The 22390-nt window shown below is 40.4% G+C and overlaps 1 protein-coding gene across 1 annotated transcript in view; it reads left to right on the forward strand.

The window, feature by feature from the left end:
• MAP4K3 (mitogen-activated protein kinase kinase kinase kinase 3) overlaps nucleotides 1-19745 on the forward strand; it is a gene marked incomplete at its 5' end in the record, with an annotated part of 41719 nt that extends 21974 nt beyond the window's left edge. The window contains 11 exons of the mRNA XM_008946194.1: nucleotides 934-1013; nucleotides 4480-4540; nucleotides 4627-4744; nucleotides 6393-6451; nucleotides 8948-9051; nucleotides 9524-9695; nucleotides 11974-12042; nucleotides 12161-12253; nucleotides 14080-14150; nucleotides 16803-16858; nucleotides 19168-19745. Of these exons, the coding sequence (XP_008944442.1) occupies nucleotides 934-1013; nucleotides 4480-4540; nucleotides 4627-4744; nucleotides 6393-6451; nucleotides 8948-9051; nucleotides 9524-9695; nucleotides 11974-12042; nucleotides 12161-12253; nucleotides 14080-14150; nucleotides 16803-16858; nucleotides 19168-19255 (971 nt within the window). The remainder of the gene's footprint in view (nucleotides 1-933; nucleotides 1014-4479; nucleotides 4541-4626; nucleotides 4745-6392; nucleotides 6452-8947; nucleotides 9052-9523; nucleotides 9696-11973; nucleotides 12043-12160; nucleotides 12254-14079; nucleotides 14151-16802; nucleotides 16859-19167) is intronic.
• Nucleotides 19746-22390: the final 2645 nt, after the last annotated feature.

Consider the following 22390-nt stretch of genomic DNA (forward strand, 5'->3'; position numbering starts at 1 on the left):
CATATATGGGGTGCAGCTTTCAGCTTTGATTAAAAAGAATAAATTACGGATTGAAGGTAAAAACAATATTTTTTTTCTTTTAATGCAAGAATCTTCTCAAAATTTTAGTCCAAAAGATACCAATGCTAATTTACTTTTTAAAAATCTGACTTCTGGAGGTCCTAGTTGGGATTGATTTCCCTATCATTAACTTAATTCACACATACCCCCTACCCCCCTCAGTCTTTTTGGTCCTACAGGTTTCTGCAACTCTATTTTTGGTGCTTGGTTATATAGCCTGATGAAGGGGATAATTGTTAACATTGTACTTGCATTGCCTGCGATTTCACTTTTTGTTACAGACTGTGTAGACAAGCCACTGAGCCAGTAAGCAAGAAAATACCTAGGGTTCTATAGAAATGGAAATTATAGAAGTCAAGCTTTTGCAGTTGGCATCTCCTCAATAGGAGTCGTCTGTTTGGTTCACATGCCTAAATGCAATCCAGAGTATTAATTATGTTCAAGTGAGGCACCCCCAAAATACTGAGTAAATGTTCCAGTCAAACCTGATGATGAAGTATTCCAAAAGAAGGCTATGAATATGTCACAATTATATGGAAGTGTCTAAGCAGGATAATCTGTATATGAGGAAATTATTCACATGAATTCTTGCTTATGGTTTTATCACTAGTGGTTTTTATTCAAGTTGTTATTCACAAAAAAAAAAACCCAAACCCTGATCTTTCCTAATGTCTTAAAACAGCCCCTTCCTCAAATTTAAGCTTCCTTAGCAAGATTAATTTTCCATGCTTTCACACACTGCAGCTATTACAGTTTGCTTTGTTTCAATGTCTGTAACTGTTTTCAGTCTTAATGTGGTAAAGAGGTACATACTCTTATAAAATAGACCTTTCTTGTATCAGGATTTCTGTATGTTTTTGGTTGTGTTTGCAGATCAGTACTTGATATTTGGTGCAGAAGAAGGTATTTACACACTGAACCTAAATGAACTTCATGAAACATCCATGGAGCAGGTATATTTCTAGTTTGATATTTCAGAAAAAAATACATCTTTGTCACTTTTTTTAGCCACTCTGATTAATGTTGTATAATTCTAGTAAAAATTCTTTACTGCAGTTAGATAGGCACTAGCTACATTTACTACTGAGGATATTTTTCAGTCAAGTTTAAGTTTTTTGTAGGCTGAACCATGTTTAGGTAGATGATCTGCATATATCAATGTGTTGAACTTCTTTGTAGTGCATTGTCCTGCAGTTTAACAATGTGTTAAATAATATGGAATTTTCCTGATATATTTTGGATGAACATTACTATTTTCTTTAAAGCTTTATTACAAGATAGAATATTTGCCACAAACATTGTGTTTCAGGTACAGGGAAGCAAGAGCCTGTAGATATTAAGTCTAGTACTTCTGTATACAGGATTCCATTCTTTTGGACTTAAAAGCAGCGTTGCTGATGACACTCAGCTTACTGAATCCCAATTAAAACTCTTATCTTTGATGAATCTTATAAATAGTAATTTTTTGGAGGGGATACTGAGGAGGATGAAATGCCAGTTACAAGCTTCTCTGTATGGTGTCTTCTCCAGCTCTTTTGTTAATCTCTAAGAGACTTGTTTTCTTTCCTGCCTTCTCCCTAACTTAGGGAGCTGTGCATCTGCCATCAATATGGAGGAATTTGCAAGGACAGCCTTCAAACTGTAAGCTGGAGGCACTGTTGTTTGTTCATCTTCCAGGGTCCAGACGTTGTAGATACATCTGTTGTGTTGAGAAGGACAACTAGCTAGCTTGCACTGAGCTCCATGTAATCATACTGGTGCTTGGGTGAATTAGTTTAAAATTAGCTCAGGTGCCTCCCTGATGTTACATTAGAGTTATAAATCCTACCCTGGGAAATATCACTAATACAATAATTCCTGTAGGCTGAGTAGACCAAGGACAATTTTGTTAGGTGCTTTTTGTGGGTTGGGTTATTTTTTTTTTCCCCCTTTTGTTTTTAAATTGGCAGGGAGAATGAAATGTGTAATGAAACTCATGCTCTCATATCCACCCTGGTTTTCTCTAAGCACCATGTTCTGTAGTGCAGTACATAGTGAGCTTTTTGGAAAATGCTTTAATAAGCACTTAGAAGTGAGAAGAGATGCTTGTAAAACCAGCCAGTCATGTGTGGAAAAGGAGGAATGAATGACAGGTCAATAAACCTGCACATTTGAAGTCTTGCTGTTCTTTTGTAATCCTCAGATCCAAACCTACTAAGTCATAATATGCTTATGCAGCTACAGAAGATCGATCAAACTTGCATATTAAATTTGGATACAGTCAGGCTGGTAGATTGTTACCATAGGTTATTCTTTTAGTGAGTTTATGGGAAGACTTCAGGAATAGAAGTGCACCCTCTGTGCTAACCATTCATTACATCCTTATTTATGATAACTGGGCATATATAGCATTTTCAAGTTCTGTGTTGTCTACTTTCTAGATCTAATACTATTCAATGTAAAAGCAAAAGTGGTACCCTTTGCATTTTTCACTACATTCCACTTCACTAATGGACAAAGTCTATATAATGTGTTTCCAAGAGTTGGTAGAACTGCAAGATCAATCTCTTGCTCTTTGGCAGAAAAAATATTTCAATTAGTTTAGACCTCTCTTCAAATATTTCTAATGAATCATCAGTGTGGGTTTTTTTGTTTGTTTGGGGTTTTTTGTGGGTTGGGTGGTTTGTTTTGTTTTTTTAAGAGCAGAAGAAATGTCCTCCTGAGTGGTCTGTTGATTCCAATAATGTTTCCTAAAGTGGCAGTAGGAAATGCCCATGGGTTGGGCCACTGTCTGCTGTCTGTTCTCTTCAGACTCCTCTATAGTCATTGAGTCAGGGAGGGATGTTGGGGAATCCCTGCCCATTTGCTTTTTGTGTCCATTCATGGACCTGTTGGACATGAGTATGTCTAATCCCTCATTTATGCTGTTGATACTTTCCACTTCCATTACCTCTTGTGGCAACAACCTACGTAAGTTGTGTGAGAGGGGAAAAAAGTACCTTTTTTTTTTTTAATTATTTAGTAAAGGGTGTCTTATTGGTTTCAGTCCCATCGTTCTAGTAATTGTAGGATTTGACAAATAACTATTTTGCTTTGACCATTTGTTGCATTCTGTTGTAACTTAAGTGAAATGTGTAGAATCATAGAATCACTCTGGTTGGAAAGGACCTCCAGGATGATCAAGTCCAACCTTCACCTCAGCATCTCCCTAACCACTAGACCACAGCCTCAAGTGCTACATCTACTTGTTTTTTGAACCCCTCCAGGGATGATGACTCCACCACCTACATCGGCAGCCAATTCCAGTGCCTCACCACTCTCTCAGGGAAGAAATTCTTCCTAATATCCAGTCAAAACCTTCCCTGGTGCAACTTGAGGCCATTTCCTTTCATCCCATCGTTAGTAATTGGAGAGAAGAGACCAACACCAGCCTCACTACAACCTCCTTTTAGGTAGTTGTAGAGAGCAATGCGGTCACCTCTCAGTCTTCTCTTCTCCACACTAAACAAGCCCAGTTCCCTCAGCCACTCTTCACAAGCCATGTTTTCCAACCCTCTCACCAGCCTCGTTGCCCTTCTCTGGACCTGCTCCAGCACCTCCATGTCCTTCTTATCCTGTGGTGCCCAGAACTGGACACAGCACTCAAGGTGGGGTCTCACCAGTGCCGAGTCCAGGGGCACGATCACCTCCCTGCTCCTGCTGGTCACACCATTTCTGATCCAGGCCAGGATGCCATTGGCCTTCTTGGCCAGCTGGGCACACTGCTGGCTCATGTCCAGTCTGCTGTCCACCAACATCCCCAGGTCCTTTTCCACCAGGCACTTTCCAGCCACTCCTCCCCAGGCCTGGAGCGTTGCCTGGGGTTGGTGTGACCCAAGTGCAGGACCTGGCACTTGGCCTTGTTAAACCTCATCCAGCTGACCTCAGCCCATTGCTCCACCTGTCCAGACTGCTCTGGGGAGTGTAATCATATGCAGATGGAGAGTCCTCTCAAGTGCCAGTTCTAATTGTTTCAAGAGATGTGGACTATGGAAGGCTTTAGAATGGCTGTGGTTTGTTGACTGTGCTTTATTTACTGGAGTTTGTTGTTAAGCTTTTCTACTGTGAAGGAGATGGTTTGGTGGGTTTTACAAGTTTTGAAAAAGTATAGATTGATCTTTATAATGACATGTTGTGGGCTAATGATAATATCCTTGAAGACATGAATATAAAATGTGCTAATTGTCTAAATATGTATGTTAAATATAATGTGTGCCTAAGATTTATTGTGGCATCTAGGTATTCATTACTTGGCTTAAGCTAATTTCTGCTACAAAAAGTTAGTCGATATTAGTTTTGTCCTATCATCTATACAGATATTAATTGATCAACTTAAGGTGCCCCCACTTTGTATTTCAAATTGAATGCTTTTCTCTCTTTGTTTTTCCTTCCCTTTACCAGCTGTTTACTCGAAGGTGTACATGGTTATACGTCATGAACAATTGCTTGTTATCAATATCTGGTAAGTTACTGGGCTATCTTCGAGTGCTCGTGCTGGTAAACATTTGGCTTCACATTTAAAGTGTGGTTTTGTTTTCTGTTTTCCAGGTAAAGCTTCTCAGCTTTATTCCCATAATCTACCAGGACTCTTTGATTATGCAAGGCAAATGCAAAAGTTACCTGTTGCTATTCCAGCACATAAACTCCCTGACAGAATACTTCCCAGGTAAATAAACATCATGAGATCTATATCTTAATTCTGGGAGTTCAGGATAAGCCTATGAAATTCTGGGAATGCCAAATGATGTGGAGCTCTGTTCCCAGATTGCCATGAATAACTCATATGGGCATTAATCAGAGAGTGAGCCTCTAAATTTACATGAATCTCAAGATAAGAATATACTCTTACTAGAGAAATGGGTTTTGGTACATCTTATCTTCTTGTCATGAAGCCTCGTTTCTGAGCATTGCTCTTTTCAGGTATAGTATGGTAAATCTTGGTTGTACTTGTTGCTAAACAAAATCTATGGTCAGTATTTTACCTGTGCTGTTTCAGGCAAGTAGAAGTGGTGATCTTACATTAGTTACTCTGTGCACTATCTTTCCATTTGATTGGGGGAAAATAAGTGGGGATGTGTGATCTCTTACTGCAGAGGGAATGGGCTCGTGTGGTATTTTGCAAGCTTGGAAGAGCAGAACTGGTGTACAGATTTGACATTCATCATTGGCTAGTAATTTTTCTCAGGCCAGTGTAGAAGGCAGTTTTGTCCCCGGGTGCCTACAGCACGTTGTGTATGCAGTCCCTCCAGCTTCATTTGCTTAACAAGCACATATGAAACCCCTGAGACTAGATACAGAGCTGCCTGCCAGACAAGCCTTAGGAGCTCATTCAGATCCAAGAAGGAGGAGGAGGTAGTGATACTAATGTAGTTTGCAGAGAAACCTTTGATTCTCAAAGTGCATAGTGAAACACTGGTTCTTCTCATACAATAGGCTTTCTGTTAGGAAATTGTATTGTAATAAGACCTGATTCTCTGCTACCTTTGGTTCTATTAACAGCCTATTAATATTTAATTCTTGGATTCAGGAAAGGCTTCTTGTTCAGTCATCTGTAAACATAATGGTGCAACACTTGTCTGAAAATTTTGTTCTTCCTAGAGGCTAAATTCTAATTACCTAAGATGTAATTTGTGCTTTGAATTGTTGTCTTGTGTGTGCCTGCACCATTGTTCTGCTTTTCTGTCTTCCAAACTAACTTTGGCTAGGTGACTTTGGGTTAAGGACTGCGTCAGCAGCGATTTAATAACTGCAATTATCGTAAGAATCACATAAGGAAAACCTTCAGACTATGTGAAGTCTGGAATGATGCCTCACCTGAGTTGCAGAGGGCTCAGAAAATGTCTTGTCCAGTCATGTCACTTCCCAAGAAAAATGAAGCGCAACCTGAATGGGCGAGTGCTGAACCAGTCATTCAAAGGCAGGAGGGATTCCAGCAGAAGATGTAATAAGAATACAGCATTACAAAGAATGATCCTGGGAATACCAATAGATTACACAGATATGTGCATAAATACATGTAATTAAATAGCAAGAGATAATGCTAAATGACACTTCGAAGGTACTAAGGTACCTATTCCTCTCCATTCCTGACTTCCAACTGCATTCATAATGCTGCAAAACTGAGCAGCATCTCAGTGCTAACAGAAGGATCACAATGTATGTTCTAGGCATATAATTTTGAGAAGCAATATACAAATAAATATATTTTTCATTGTTCTGGGGGGCAAATATAGTTTTCCCACCAAAAACTCTCTAGAAAGCAGACTCATTCTATTGTTTTAGTTGATCAATAATTCTGTATTTGTATCTTGTAGGAAGTTTGCAGTGTCTACAAAAATTCCTGACACTAAATGGTGTCAGAAGTGTTGTGTTGGTAAGTAAAGATCTGCAGAATAAATGCCAAGAAGCAGTACAAATAGTGGCAGTATAAGGATCACTGAGTCAGTTTTAGGAGGCTGAAGGAGAAGAGACTTTTGTCATTATGAAAATATGCATTTGCAGAGTAAGCTTGCTCAGGTTACTCCTTGCATTTAAGCAGTGAAAAGTTTCCCATGTTACTCTTCATAGTTAAAGACAGTTCCCAAGAAATGCAGTGAAGCAGAATGCATGTCTCGTTGAGCCAGTTCTCAGGAAGAACCTAATCTCCATGGATGGAGTGAGTTAAAGAAGTAGCCTGACTTCTTACCACAAGTTCCAGTTATCAATATTGGATGATAAAAAGCAAGGAGTATTTTTAATTTTTATAGAGGCAGTGTCCTCTCTGAAGCCTTTATAGTGTGTTCAAAGTGCCAGCTAGTGAAATGTCAAAGCTTCACTGCATTAAGACATGTTCTAAAAGGGGGTGGGGACAAAGAGAATTAAAAGAAAACAAAAACAAACCCAACCAAACAAACCAACCAAAACAAGAATGGTAATTATGGATGCTGTCTTGGAAATGATCTTGATCTTTTGGGATTGATCTCTTGACCCTGGAAATGTATCACATGATGTTCCATAACCAAATGTTTGGTGTGAGAAGTTTTATTATACAGAAGATTTTTAAAGACTCAGTGGTAAGTGAGCATCTGGCATTTATCCTGACAAAAATCTCCCCAATCTTCCTAAAACATCTGATGTTTGTTATCACTTCTTTCTCCAGCTCACCTGTTAAAACTTGACTTTTTCTTGGATACAAATTCTCTAGGGTGTGATAGGGTGTTTGAAGCATCTAGTCAAGCTGTGAGTGTTAATGGATGCTGAAGGGAACACCAGAAGGGGTGGAGTGACAGGGATCAGAGTAGGTATGAACACTGGCTTTCTGATATTAAAATTAATTTGGAAGTCCATATGTTTTCAGGTTTTTCTTTATGAAATTAGAAACCTGGTGGTGTGCTCCTCTGTAATCTTATGGTTTCTGTACTAAAAGGCATAGAATTTAACAAGAGTGCAATGGGACTTAGCATTATAAGGGGGAGTCTGCTGTCCTGGCATTCAGAGATACCTTAGCCTAATAACCTTCTAGTCCTCTTTGCATGATAGGTGTAAGTGATGAATTTTGATGGCAGCAAGGGTGGCTGCAAAAGGCAGGTCCAAGGAGAGAAATGGTAGGTTCCCCTCTCTCACCCTGCTTACTAGGTGCAGCCTGAGCCTCCATTCCTACTAGCAGCATTAGTATCTCTTTGGCCTGGGGGAAGCAGCAGTGCCAAGGAGGCAGAAAAAGATCACTTCTGGTCTTGTTTCTTCACCTTACAGGTGTTGGTAATTGCATGTTTTGTGGTTTCTCCTGCTCAGTTCAGCCTTCCTAAGGGCCATGCCAAGTGTGACTTGCCGCAGTTTGCAATCAAATTGACCAATGTTGAGTGAGAACTTGGATTAATGAAATTAAGCTTTGATGTTTAAGGTGCCAGGCAATTCCTAGTGGATTTCCTTGGCAGTAAGGCAGCATGAATATATTTCATCTATGTGGATAGTACTGGATTGTAGAAGCACATCATCTGAAATGTGTTTTTTAGTTGCCTGATGGCCCACAGTCACTTACTGCACTTTAAAATCCAGTCTTCAGATGTAAATGTACAAACAGCAAAGCAATACTTGCTTTTCTTAATGGATATGCTGGCAGTGCTTAAGGACTGAAATTTTGTCAGTACTGCAGAATCAAAGTTGTGAAACCTCAAATTTCACAGTGCCCAATTTTCTGACTTTATTGTTCTCTTCCAATTCTTGAGTTGTGACAAACAATAGCAGAAGAGCAGTTGCGTGGAAAAAGATGATGTCACTTTAAAAAAAAACTTGGATTTCCTGATGAAATAGAAATGTTCACCAGAAATACAGAGCTCCTGGCTTTAAGACTCTCTGTGACAGTGCTTGGAAGGCAGCTGAGTAGTTCTTAAGTACTGGTGTTTGCTGGATAACTGTGTGCCACAGAAAAAGCCATTCTTTAACAGCTTCTCATGATGATTTGGAGATAGCTTAGGCAAACCAACACGCTGGAGCAAGATACTTCAGATGTGTATGCAGTCAACTGCTTGTTTAAAAGACTATCTAAAACAGAAAATACCACTTACCAGTCTAAAAAAAAACCCAAAATAATCTTTGAGTTGGACAGCTGAATCATGCCACAGTGCTCTTGTGCAAGTTGTGTTTATTATGGCTTATGTGGCTCCAGCTACCTGTTCATGCCCAGTGAGTAGAAGAGCAGCCCCTGCTCCAGCACACTTAATGTCACCATTTTCATAGTGTGGGTATTGACTTTTCAGCAGCTTCCATATATAAGAGATTAGAGAGGTGGTGGGTATTTTCCAAAAGTGTATGGACTTTTACTTTGTTGTAAATTGTTCGTAATTTGTATTTGCTTAGGACACTAATGTACTCTGTTTCCTTTTTTTGGCAGTGAGGAATCCCTACACAGGCCACAAGTACCTTTGTGGAGCACTACAGTCTAGCATAGTTTTGTTAGAGTGGGTTGAACCAATGCAAAAATTTATGTTAATCAAGGTAAGATTATGATAGACACTCTGATGTTCAGTTCTAGTTATCTTATAACAACTTGTTAAGAATAAGTATTAGCTATTTCTTGACTTTTTTGCCTTTTCTTGTGATTTCTGTTAAATTAGATTGAAAACAACAATTTCAATGTGTAGTATGTATTAACTAATATAGAATATGTTAGAACTAATTTAGAAGTGTTCTGGGGTTTGTGGTGCACTTCAGTTAAAGAACAAAGCTCCTGTATGCACAGGACACACATGATGAAAGATATCCTATCTTATTTTAACTGAATTGGCATGAAGGTTCTCTACAAATCTTAACTCATGCTTTTTATATCTGCCAATTACTATTATCTGAAGAAGTAAACTTAATGTTACAAAATGGATGGCATAAAATTTACCATACAATTTAAATAGCTAATAGCAACTCAAACTAAACTTGATTCCCTTCTAATAGCTATTTTTGTTTCTTGATCTAGCACATAGATTTTCCTGTACCATGTCCACTGAGATTGTTTGAAATGCTGGTAGTCCCTGAACAGGAATTCCCTTTAGTTTGTGTCGGTGTCAGCAGAGGAAGAGACTTCAACCAGGTGGTGAAGTTTGAGACTGTCAACCCAAATTCTACCTCTTCATGGTTTACAGAAACAGGTTTGTGTGCTGTTGTAATTTCATTCAGAAATGTGCCTTGCTCTTCTATTATAGCTGAAGCACTAGAAAGGTAGTTTCCTCTGAGGGAACTAATGGTTAAATGATTATGGCTAAGTGATCATTTTAAGTTTTCTGTTTAAAGGGGTATCTGGTTTACCTACCTGCACATGCACTTTTTTTTTTTATGTTTCTACTTATTGAACTGATTTGATTTCTTGAGATTTTGAGTACAGCAGAGGATGGAGTTGTGGTTTGTTGCATTTCCATAAATCAGCTGTACTTGACTATCATCCACTGTGCTGCTCTGTGCTCTACCCTGGCACCACAACTTCTGTTTACTTAACAGATTTTAATAGAATTGCATTCTGAGCAATTTCTTTCAGTATCTCTGTAGGTCTGGTCTAGCTCTCCTGCAATAAGCCAGTGTGGTTAAAAACAATGTTATTGGCCTATTGCTGAAAGAGACCATATTTCTCTTCTTCTAGTGTTTATAAAAAGTGAAAGGGATTAGTACCACTGGTAGCAGGAAACCAAGTACCTGTCCATCACAAGGCCAATATCTGAGCAACAGCAGAAATTTTCTTAAGAAGGAAATGTGCTAAGAATTACTTTTCTAGAGTTGCAGGGGTCCCCCCTAAAACTAGACACAGCAATGAGCTGACTGCAGTTACAGCTTGCAGATCTGTAAGCAGTAAATGGCTTTGTTTTACCAGGCCTAGAGCCCTTGTTGATCCATGGCACATTTATACTTAGCCCTGTGCTGGCACACACGTGTGTGAGTCCAGCTGATTTTGTGCTGTGAACTCCCTAAGAACAGTTTCCAGTAGGAAGATAACTACTGACTTTCTTGCTGCTGAAAAATGTCAGATTTTGACACAGTTTAAAGCTTAGTTATAAAACCCAGTGTGATCAGTGGGTGGCCAGTTAGTCCATTTGATCTTCAGACCCATACATTTATAGAAGTCAAATTTAAACCCTTATGTTGTATTGGTTTATTCCTGTCCCCTGCTGGCAGGAGAGTGATAATGCAATGAAATAATTTTTTTCCAGTGTTTTTTAAAAGGGGACATAGTCATAAATAGCTTTCATCAAACACTAATTTTCATTGTTTGACATTTGACATTTTTTTTGGAAATGTCTGACAAAGGCATTTTCAAAAAATTAACTGTCAGAGACTTACTGCAGGGGGTAAGTCATCCTTCTGCTTGCCATCCCTCTGTTAGCTTTAGCCAGTGCAGTAGTGCATGTTCCCACATCACATCTTGTGGTTGCACAGATTTATACCCTCCAGTCCTTCTGTTGCATGCTTTTATCATGATTATATCCACGTTTGGTCAAGCTCATACATTAGAAATTGGCTAAGATTGTAAACTAATACCTTCCAAGACAAACAGCAAAAAAGAGATGGAAGGACCATCTCAAGGAGCACATTCTGCCATCCTTGAGGAGTTTTTTGCTTCTCAACAGGACCATGGATTTTATTATTTAACTGAAAGCTGCTTTTGTATTTTAAGTAACACACTCTAATTTCTCATCTCTAACGGATTTAATGAGTTTCTCTTTCCTGTATGAAAGAATGCCTGCAGAATTGCTGGCAGTAATGCTGAATTAGTAAGAGCTGCTTTTTGTGTAATTTTAATCTTAACAAACAAATGAACCAAAACTACATTTCTCTTTGGGGTTGACGTGTCCACTAATCATGGGTCAGATCCTCCTGTTTGCTGTGATGGAGACTGCTGCAGCTGTAACCTGTAAGAGGGGAAGGTAATCCTTCTTTTAAGAGTTTGGAGAAGGAAATAATCCCCTATTTTTGCAAAATCTGTGGATGGAAAGTCTGAAAATAGCAGCAAGAATTAAGTACTAGTATAAAAGTCCCTAGCACAATTCAGAAATAAAGGCAGAATCAAAATGGAACAAAACAGCATTCAGGCCTAGTGTGGACAGTCACATATATCTGCCTTCTGTTTTTGCCACAGCAGTATTAAATGACACTAACAGAATAAAGGGAGAACAATGTACATGTGACTTTGCTTTTGTGACATGGTTCAGGAAAGGCTGGATTAAGTCCATACTTTAATATTACAGCTTCAGTTTTCCTGTCACAGTCAACATGGATAAGTGGACACGCCTCTCTAAGAGAAGAGAAATGTCACTGGTAAGATGATTATTTCAAGTAGATAAAAACACACTAACCCGTTAAATTGTCTCAATCTCTACAACTTCCATTTTAAATGTCATCCTAATGTCTGTTATGAACTAAATGTCATTTTTTTTGTAGACACTACAGAGACAAGTGTCGTACATGTAACACAGCTGGAGAGAGATACCATTTTGGTGTGTTTGGATTGTAAGTTTTGGTATAAACTACATATATATGTATGCATGCACATGCATACTGTCTGTCTTCAAATTATATCACATGTTGAAGATGAATTCTTGGTTGACATGTCATTTTTATTGTCTAGGCTGCATAAAAATAGTGAATCTGCAAGGCAGGTTAAAATCCAGCCGCAAACTGTCGTCGGAGCTCACGTTTGACTTTCAGATTGAATCAATAGGTAAGCTGAATTTAATTATGAATATGGAATATTCTCTCTCTGGAGAAGAGGAGACTTAGGGGGGAATCTAATTAATGAGTATCAATATATGAGGGTGAGGTGTCAAGAAGAAAATGGCAACTCTTCTCACTTGTGCCCTGTGATAGGATGAGGGGCAATGAATACAAGCTGAAGCACAGGAAGTTCCACCTCAACATGAGGAAGAACTTCTTTACTGTAAGGGTTGCAGAGCACTGGAACAGGCACCCAAGGGAGGTTGTGGAGTCTCCTTCCTTGGAGACTTTTAAGACCCATCTGGATGTGTTCCTGTGTGACCTGCCCCAGACTAGATGGCCCTGCTCTGGCAGGGGGGTTGGAGTCAATCTTCAGAGGTCCCTTCCAACCCCTGACATTCTGTGATTCTGTGATATTTGGATAGACTAGAGAGCTGGGCAATTGCCAATCATATGAAATTTAACAAGAGCAAGTGACAGATTCTGCCCTGGGACAGGGTATAATCCTGGTTATTCGTACAGCCTGGGGAAGGAGAGGCTGCAGAGCAGCCCCATGGAAAGAGATCTGGGGCTTTGGGCTGATGGCAAGCTGAAGATGAGTCAGCAGTATGCCCTGGCAGCCAAAAGGGCCAACCATGTCCTGGGATGCCCCAAGCACAGCAGAGCTAGCCAGTCAAGGGAGGTGATTGTTGCACTCTACACTGCACTGGTGTGGCCCCACCTCGAGTACTGTGTACAGTTTTAGGTGCCTCCATATAAAGACATTAATGTATTAGAGTGTCTCTAGAGGAGGGTGACCAAGATTTATTTTGACAGTTCTCCAGTGGTTACATACCTGGATTACATCACATGCGTTCGAAAGAGGGATGAGGAAGGATGTGTGCACAGGTGGAGGGGAGCAGCAGAAAAGGAGAAACAGTGGGAACAAAAGTAATTAAGGATTTTGAGGGAATTTACTTTTGAGGAGAAGCTTTAAAGCTTCAGGAAGTTCAAACGTAATGTCCCACAGAGAAGAGGACAAAAAAACATTGTGATGGGAAACATTACTTTTATGGTTCTTATTGGTTAGGAATGGGAGAAAGTAGTATGTGTAGTGGAAGCTCCTCACGGTGGGACCTCTGCACATGCTGTAGTCCTCTACCTGCTTGTCACAAACGAGCTACCAGTGTCCTGTTCTGGCCTGATAGGATCTCCAAAGAGCGACACTGTGCTCTCTACCCTGCACACCTGCCCAGAGGCAGGATGCTGGATCCAGGCGAGACAGATTCTTTCTGGGCAAGTATCCATTTGCCCTGTCTTTGAGGAAGGCCCTAGACACCTTTCTTGTCACAGGGTTCAAATGCAAGTGTCTGTCACCACATTGTGATGAGGGGAAGGGCTGGGAAGTACAGGGCTCTGTAAAGCTTTCTGTTGCTATTGCAAATTGACCATATTAGCCAATGGTTTCTGGCAAAGTCCAAAATGTCACTGCAGTGTCCTTGTTCCTTTTCTGCTAAAATTCATTATATATTTTCAGCTGTTATTAGGATGAGGAGGAGTTTCCCGTTCAAAGGAATGGGCACGTTCAGGTCTAGACAAAAGGACAGTTTTAGAACTTTTTCTGGTTGGATGTGGATCGTTTTTAGACCTTGCTCATTAAATAAATCTATAAAGGCAGCTACTTTTGAGGCAGGTTCAGCGATTCCTGTGAGACCTTTTGCCATCTGTGTGGGTGAACATAATGCAATAAAACAATTATGTGCAAATTTTAGAATTACAGTCGTACGCTTTTGCTCTGAAAAGTGCAAGTTGACATTGTGCCTCAGAACTGATTCCAGTGTTCTTTGTTATCAGTCTGTCTACAAGACAGTGTGTTAGCATTCTGGAAACATGGCATGCAAGGAAGGAGTTTCAGATCAAATGAGGTGAGTACTGCATTTTGCTTCAAATTCCAGCTTCTAATATGAGCCAAGTAGAGGATAAATAAATGCATAATGCTGTGGTCTGAAAAAGAATAAAACATTTCAGTAACTTCCTAGGTTAGACCTGGCAGCTGGAGTCTTGTTCTAAGTGGGTTTCATAAGCTACAAACTAATTAGTGAAGCTATACAAGAGCCTGTGTTAAGTCCAACACACAAAACAGAAAGCAACAAGGGACTGGGCCATGATGCCATAGAAAATACCCAAGCCTACTTCATGGTAACATTCTTCTTCACCCTACATTGCTTTGAAGTCCAGTGTCAGTCCCTTAGCATCTCACACGTGTGTACCAAAATTTGGGCTTTGCCAGTGGTTGCAAGCTCCAGTGCTGAGCTTTAGGTTTTTGTCAGTGTCAGATGAGTTACCCATTGTTTTTTATTCTCTTCCATGTTCCCTTGGCTCATGATTACTTTGAAGGTTTTAGTGCCTGCCTTTCACAAGAAGTATTTTCTGTTCTCAAGAGAAAAAGAACAGTTTGACCTCAAGATTTTTTTGTAGAATTTCTGTATAGTCTCTTCTTTCAGCCAGTTTGATATGATTTGATTTTTAGACATAATTAAAGCATTGTTAAGTACCTTCCCAATGCCATTTTTTCTTTGCTGCAAACCTTGCATATTTATGTGTTAGTGAAAATGTTGTGCTTTGTAGGATTTTCATGAGACTTTTAGTTTGGTTATTAAAGAATGTTTATAGACTTCACCAGTTGTTTCATCAGTCTCACATTGGCTGAGAAGTTATCTCATTATGTCTAATTGTACACAAACAAACGCACCATGTCAAGCTTAGTTATTCCACATTGTTACACAACTACCTTTATTTCCACAAAGCCACAGTTGACCTCATCTGTGGTGACAGTAAGCCTGCTCTTTGTGGGAAGTTGCACCAAAAACTAGAGTCTGACTACTTCTTACTTCCAAGTCTGCAACTGGTTCCTGTGGCCTTTGTGCATGTTTGATCCCCAGGCATGATTGTCCTTCTCCCAAGAACTCATAATGGTAAAATGCAGCACGCTGCTGTTAGCAGAGGCCGTGAGGAGGAGATGCTGCTGCTAGGCACTTCTCCAACTTCACACTCCTGCTACCAGCATTCTGCAATGCTCAGTGGGTTACTCCACCCATTGGCACTCGGTAGCTCTCATGCAGTTGTTAGAGGACATGCCCCAGAGTCCTGCAGTGCAAGTGGATGCTTTATGTTGTTTATGTAAAGCATAAGGAATGTTGTCTTCTTGCTTTGTTACTGTGAAGCCAAAGCCAGCACCTAAATGAAGAACAGAAGGCAGAACTGAGCTGTTGTCAGAAAGCAAAGCACCCAAAAACTTTGTAGAACCTGTCTAGGGTAAGCTCTCAGGCCTTCTTAAATTAATTCTCTCTCCTGGCTGTCCTACTAGCCACAGCTATTAAGAAAAAACAAAACCAGCCAACTCACTTTAATCTGTAATATGAAAACCCTGCATTACCACGTTCAGATCTTGACCATATTCATTACTTTTGGGGAATTTTATACTATGTAGTATTTATGAAGTAGTTACACAGGGCAAAAACCTGACCAACCTAACTTTGCTGCACGTTTGTCTTTAAAAGACAGTATTAGTTCAGATTCCCTAATCTAGTCTCAGTTGGTCTAAGCTGGGATGATTTGAGCTGCTTGCAAAGTTACTCCCTTCCACAGTGGTTTGACTGAGTGGGAAGAGTGAAAAGGGGAACGGTATGAATTTCTGAGAAGATACTCAAAATTGAGACAGACCAAGGTTGTGCAGACTTAGCCCTACAGGCAGGAAGTAAATTTCTTAAAGTGGAGAACTTCATTGCTGTGAATTAAAATTCTCTTGCAAGCTTCTCTGTGCCATACATGAATTCAGTAAGTCAGCTAATGCTACTAGGTTCTGGGAAGCAGAGAAGAATCTCTTCTTCCCTCAAGAATGTGAAAAGTTGTCTGTGAAGAAGAGCTTTGTAAACAGTGCTGCCTGTTCACAGTGCGACTCTATTCCCTTTGGAGTATGCAGTGGGCTTCAGTTGACTTTATTGATTAACATGTTTACTTTGGTGCTTTGTTATTTATGTGATGTGTCACACAAGTACAGTTCACCTGCAGTAAACAAAGCTCTGTTGCACTGGCCTGTAATGTCAAAACACTGTATTTTTCTTTCCACAGGGGGCATAAATACCACAGATTATATAATTTCTCTTAAAGTTTTCAGATTATGAACTTGCTGCATTTTAGTATGGTTCAGAATTTCAACAAAATGCATTTTGTGTGCCATTTACCTGACCCGTTTTGGATATCTACTCTAGAGTGAAACAAGTTGCACCCTACAGCTACCTATTTCAGATACAGCTGTAAAGAGAATTGCACCAATAGCTCAGATGCTGCTGTGCAGTTATTAACAGAGGAGTTCACATAGTGTGGCAGAAATTACAGAAAATTTTCAGATCTTTTATTTAAAAGTGACAATTGCATTAAATTCTCAAGTGGATTTAAATCAGCATTAAATTGGTAACATCAGTCATTGTCATTTTTTTTTTTTCTCTAGGTTGATCTTAAACTAAAAGCACTTCTGCACTTAACATGTAAATACTTTTCTTATTTTTATTGTATAGATCACACAAGAAATTTCTGATAATACAAGGATATTCAGGCTTCTGGGATCTGACAGGTATGAAGTGAACATGGTGTGCTAAAATGGAAGAATAATGTGTATTCCTCATAACTTGTAAAAGTTCTTTTTGCTTTTTCTTTAGCCATTTTACTGATTTCTTTGTGCACATGTCTACTTTTGAGCCCTACAAGTTTACTTCTCTTTCTTAAAGAAAAAAAAATTATTCTAAAAGTGTTTGTGGGCTTCCAGAATTACTGAGACATGCTAGCAGGCTCCTGTTTGGCTGCACTCACAATCTCCAGGAGTGTCTTCCTTTTTGTGCTGTAATTATTTTGTTTAACTTGGTGAAATCTTTACTTTCAGATGCTCTGCTGTAGCTCATCAAGATGTGCTTCTTGAGACAGATGCAAAAAGATACTTAAAAATTTAAATATCTCACTTTCACCCCCAGAAGGGAACTCTACCACTTGTCTTCCTAACATGACAGCTCAGGACTTGTAAGAGCTCTCTATTAATTCCCAGTGTAGCTATGCTTTGGCATCTGCTTTGCAGGACACTAACACTGTGTCTGACCCATCAGAAATCAGCTTGCCAAGTCAATAACTACTATTTTAGGAGATGTTTTGTGTTCTGGGGAGTGCATGCTGATGTGACTGTTTCACCAGTAATGCATTCATATGCAGTGCAGAGATAGGCTTTCATTTTTCTTTTGAGAATTGCCTCTGTCTTAGGCCACTCACAGTAAACTCGCTGTCTTGTGGCATTTTAGAACTATCAAAAAAGCTTCACATTGACCAAAATCTTTCCCCATATTCTGCATCTCCAGGCTTGATCAACAGCCCTGTTATAATATCAACAGCAGTGAATGGAGCTGTGGCTTTATCAGCTAGGTACCAACAATTATTGCTGACCAGGACTTGAGGGTTTTACCTGGTGTGCACTACCTGGCAGCTCTTTAGTAATGGGTAGTTGTAAGTAATACTCATCTTTGACCTGAGGGTTTTATTTTCTCCGATCCAGCGAGGTGTGTGTGGAATTCAGCTTTATATCATTTCTCTTAGCTGTGGAGAGACAGCACAGCTCAATTTAAAAATGAGTCTGACTTCACAGTGGAGCACGACGTTGCAAAGAAAATTGCCTTGGAAAAATAATGTCCTCTTCCCTAAATGGGGTTCTGTCTATTTTGGGCTTGCGCTAGTTGTCTCCCAAGCCTGAGACAACGTTTAAAGACTTGGGACACTACAATAAACATTAATTCCTGTTTCTTCAGATACCGTTTTGCTTGCAGCTCTGTCATGTTTTGTGCTTGAGCCGTAAAACCTTTTTCCAGTAACATTATTTCCTAGGCAGTTCATAGGAAATGGGGTTCTGAGAAGCCCAAAAGCCTGACATTAGTCTGATGAGAACTTGCGTGTTGCTCTCTCCTGGTGAGCGGTGGTTTTGAAGCAAGCGACTTCTCCTTGGGTGAATTCATAATAGATGGTTTGTATTTCCCACAAACCATCTTCAACTCAGGGTGTTTGTGGAGGAGAATTAAATCCTGAACTTTCTGGTCCATTTAGCAGTTTTAGCAGTTCTTGCCCGATTAAAAAAATCTCAAATAGTTTGTGGAACAGAATAGTGACTGCTAATTTCTCTCCTTTGAAGAAAAAGGTGTGTTCTAGGACATCCTTTACAGTCTTTGCAATTGCACTGCAGGTCCAACTAACCTGATCTCCTGTCTCCAGTGTTGGCCAAAAGTGGGTGGGCAAGAAAAGAGTACAAGAGAAGGTTCTGCACATAGCAATCATTTCCTTGAGGATTCTTGTAGTCTGCAAGCCTTTGTCACTGGCACTTTCAGAGCTGGAGGAAGCTTCTGTGGATCCAGGTTACATGGGCTCATGGCAAGACTAGAAATGTTCACAGAATTCAACTTTGGTTATCTGTCATGTCCAATGGCAAAGGGCAGACTAACAGCTTCCAGAACTGGAGCCTGATTAATGATTAACTTTGCAAAGCTCAAGGGAGCACAAGCCCAGGCAGTGGGGAGCGATGGACCCTCTTCAGAAGCCTCCACTGAAAGGACAAGAGACAACAGGCATATATTACAGCAAGGAAAATTTCAGCTAGATGAAAGAGGGGGAAATACCACCGGGAGGGTAGGAGCCCAGAGAGGCTGTGGGAGATCCTTGGAGACCTAATCTGGATAAGACTTTGGGCTAGCTTTGAGAGGTCGGCCTTGCTTTGAGCTGCTTTTGGACTAGGGGCATCCAGGAGAAATGTCCAACAGTCAGATGGATCCTGAGAAAGAATATTTACAGTTATATCCAGGGATGTTTTTAAATGAAGGCGTACTTGACGTTGTGGCTTTTTTATTTTCATTTTAGGGTTGTGGTGCTGGAAAGTAGGCCAACAGATAACCCAACAGCCAACAGCAATTTATATATCCTGGCAGGGCATGAGAACAGTTACTGAGAACAGCACATGGCAGGCAGCCCATCATGACAAGAGAACACTCCTGCTGCAGCAGCATTCATGGCTGGCTGAAATGGCACAAAAGCTGCAGTAACCCCACTTCAGTTACTTTATAATTTATTGTGGCATGAGAGGAAGACGAAAATTGTTTGTGGTATGGACACATAAGCATTATGATACCACAGAAGTGCTTAATTTACTGTTATGTAATCTCTGTACATATGCAGTATTTTTCACTGAAACTTCTTGCTGAAGACCTACACTGACGTTCTGTAGATAGCAGTCCTCCTGTCAAGTACAAGTGTCCTACCTGTACAGATGTAAAAGTCACTGAGGATGCAAACACGAAACCGGGGTACTATTTTAAGGACTTCTCATGTGGTTATAATAAAGTGGGATGCTAGCAACAAATATAGTACATTTAACAACACTATTGTATTTTATTATCTGTGATTTACTAATACAAATAAATCTTAACTTTTAGAAATTGTAACCAAGGCTGTAATCAGATTACAATCTTGTTTTAATTTTGATGCAACACACTGGTGTTTATGTTTGCACAACGTATTGAGATGTGATGTATTTAGTCACAAAGGTAAGCTGTGACTTTGTGGATATGACTTGGGCTTCAAAGTTCCCCCTTTTTTTTTTTTTTTAGTTGGGTAGTTTTCTTTGTGAAACAAACCAATTAAACATCTGTATTTTTATATTTAATTAAAACTCTTCTTATAATTACTTCCCTGTGCTTGAAAACAATACTTTCTGGTGTCAGTCCCAGACTAGTGCTACCTGGCTGTAACACTGCAATAGGTGTTCGAATTACTAGTGTATACAGTGATAAAAATTACTATTACTGTCTGTCTTTCTAAATAGTTTCATATCACAGTGAAAAGGAGCAACATTCCACATTGTGGAAATGGCTCAGAGATGTTGCCATTTTGACCTTTTTTTTTTGCCTTATAACCATTTTCACACTTCTCTTTGATTTAGGTTGTTAACACATGGCCAAAATAATTTAGTTACTACCTCATTCAAACAACACAATGGTTACTACGCATCACAGGAACTTAGTTTTGAGCAGAAGTATTTTTGATTGCTATTTTCCAATGAAGTATGTAAATGCCAAGTTTTAGCAAAATGCACACATTTGACTCCTTTTTATTTGTATATGTTCTTTATATTTTATTGTGATAATATACACTAAAACCAGTCTAAAGTGATTTATGGCCTGCATTATTGTTGTGATTGGTAATGCTTTGAAATATGTTCCCTAGTGTATATAATGTAAAATAAACTTTTTTTAACATGTTGTTGTACAATTAGATTATCACCTTCACTAATTTTCCACATAATACTAAAATGGAACATACCAAGTTTGGAATTCTGTTTGGAGGTGGTAGTGCAAGCTCTGCTGCTGAGAAGCTGAATTCTCAGAAGGGGTGAGAACTTGTGCATGTTCACAGCACAGCTGAGCTGCCACCCAGGGGGGATTTCTGTCCTGCCTCCCATGGGCTATTCCTCACTTGACATGCACAGTGTAGCTAAATTTTAACCAAGTACAGCTGCAGTTCTTCCAAGTCCTTAGACACTCTCACTTTGGAGAGCACCAGATCCATATGTGGTAACTGTCAGTGCCTATGTTTGGCTGTGATTCACCTGCCTGGGCTCTCTGCCATGGATGGGGTGCAGAGGCAGTGGCCTGGCACAGCAACTGCTGTTGGACAGCTGTGCTTCTCCCATACCACCACACAGGCTGGCTTATTTGCCACGAGGAGAGAAGCAACAGCTCCTCAGACAGCCCTGGAGGTAGTTATGTCTTGTTCAGCTGCTTTCCAAGGAAAACTGCACCCTTCCATGAAGCCTAGGAAGTGAGTGTGGTCAGGTGGAGGCCGGTGAAGAACCCAGACTGCCCCCATGGCACAAATAAACCCAGGATGCCCACAGGCAGACTACACTGAAAAAGCACTGAAGGCCAGGAGAGGAAGACTATCAGCTGGTGCTGGTGGCTCTGGGTGGAGAGGTCAGGCCTGGACTGCCCTGTAGCCTTCCTGAAAGTTTGAACTGACCAAGGACAGTGCCTGCAATCTCAAATTAGACAAGGCTGTTTTGTTGGAAGGAAAGAGATCCTGTAGACCATTCACTGATACTTAGGAGTCCTGGCACCTTCATCTCCAAATGGAGGGGCTGGAGAGCAGAGCACTGGTAGTTTTACACCCTGTGTTGCACATACTTGCCAGCAGCTGAAGATTTAAATGTCAACAGGCTGTTCCTCCACCATATGCAGCGAGTGCAACAGCTCTGCAGTCCATGAGATGCTGTGATGGTGTCCCTCAATGTGCGGGCAGGCTGCTAGAGCAAGAAAATAGCTCTGAGACATGAACCCTTGTTCCAGCAAGCTCAAAGCAGAAGTCTGACTCGTTCAGACATTAAGTGTCTGTCTGGAGGAAAAATACCTGAGGCGGAGCAGTGGGGTGAAAATAGCTCTGAGAGGCTCCATCCGTTACCTGCTGAAGTACTGCTCGGTATCTCAAGAACATCTCTGGTCCTTAGAGTGCTGGGCAAACACTAATTAAGTGAGCCTCCCAACATGAATACCATTCCTGGACAGGTGTCTTCCTGCCCAGCCTTAAGAGCCAGGGAGACTTGGCAGTCTCTGTCCAAGCAGTCTGTGTGGGTACTTTGCTCTCCTTCCATCTGTGAGGCTGGTCTGAAACCTTTCTTCCAGTGACCAGTGAAGGTTTTCATTGCTGCTAACTTCTTCCTGTGCTTCCCTAAAAGCAGCTCACTATTTCCTCTTCTGGTCCATCAGGCTCTCACTGGCCCCTTACTTGCAAAGCAGGGCACAATTTTTCTTCTCTAGCATCATTCTCCTCCCTCTGCGGGAGGACCACCAGTGACTTTGTCCTTATGAAACCACGGGACTTTACTTGCTTTCTGGCTTTGCTTTTTCTGGCCTTTTTCCCAAGAACCAAGCTTACTTTTCACCCTCGAGGCTGTTCTTGAGCTGCTTTATCTTTAGTTTAACTCTAATCTGGGTCCCCTCGAGAGATGATGGTGTCTTTCCAACAAGGAGCGACAGAGCTCTCCAGAGAAGAATAACACCACCTCACCACTCCCAGCCGGCAGACGGCTGTC

This window comes from Merops nubicus, unplaced genomic scaffold (genome assembly GCF_000691845.1).
Source record: "Merops nubicus isolate BGI_N331 unplaced genomic scaffold, ASM69184v1 scaffold38998, whole genome shotgun sequence".
NCBI lineage: Eukaryota > Metazoa > Chordata > Aves > Coraciiformes > Meropidae > Merops > Merops nubicus.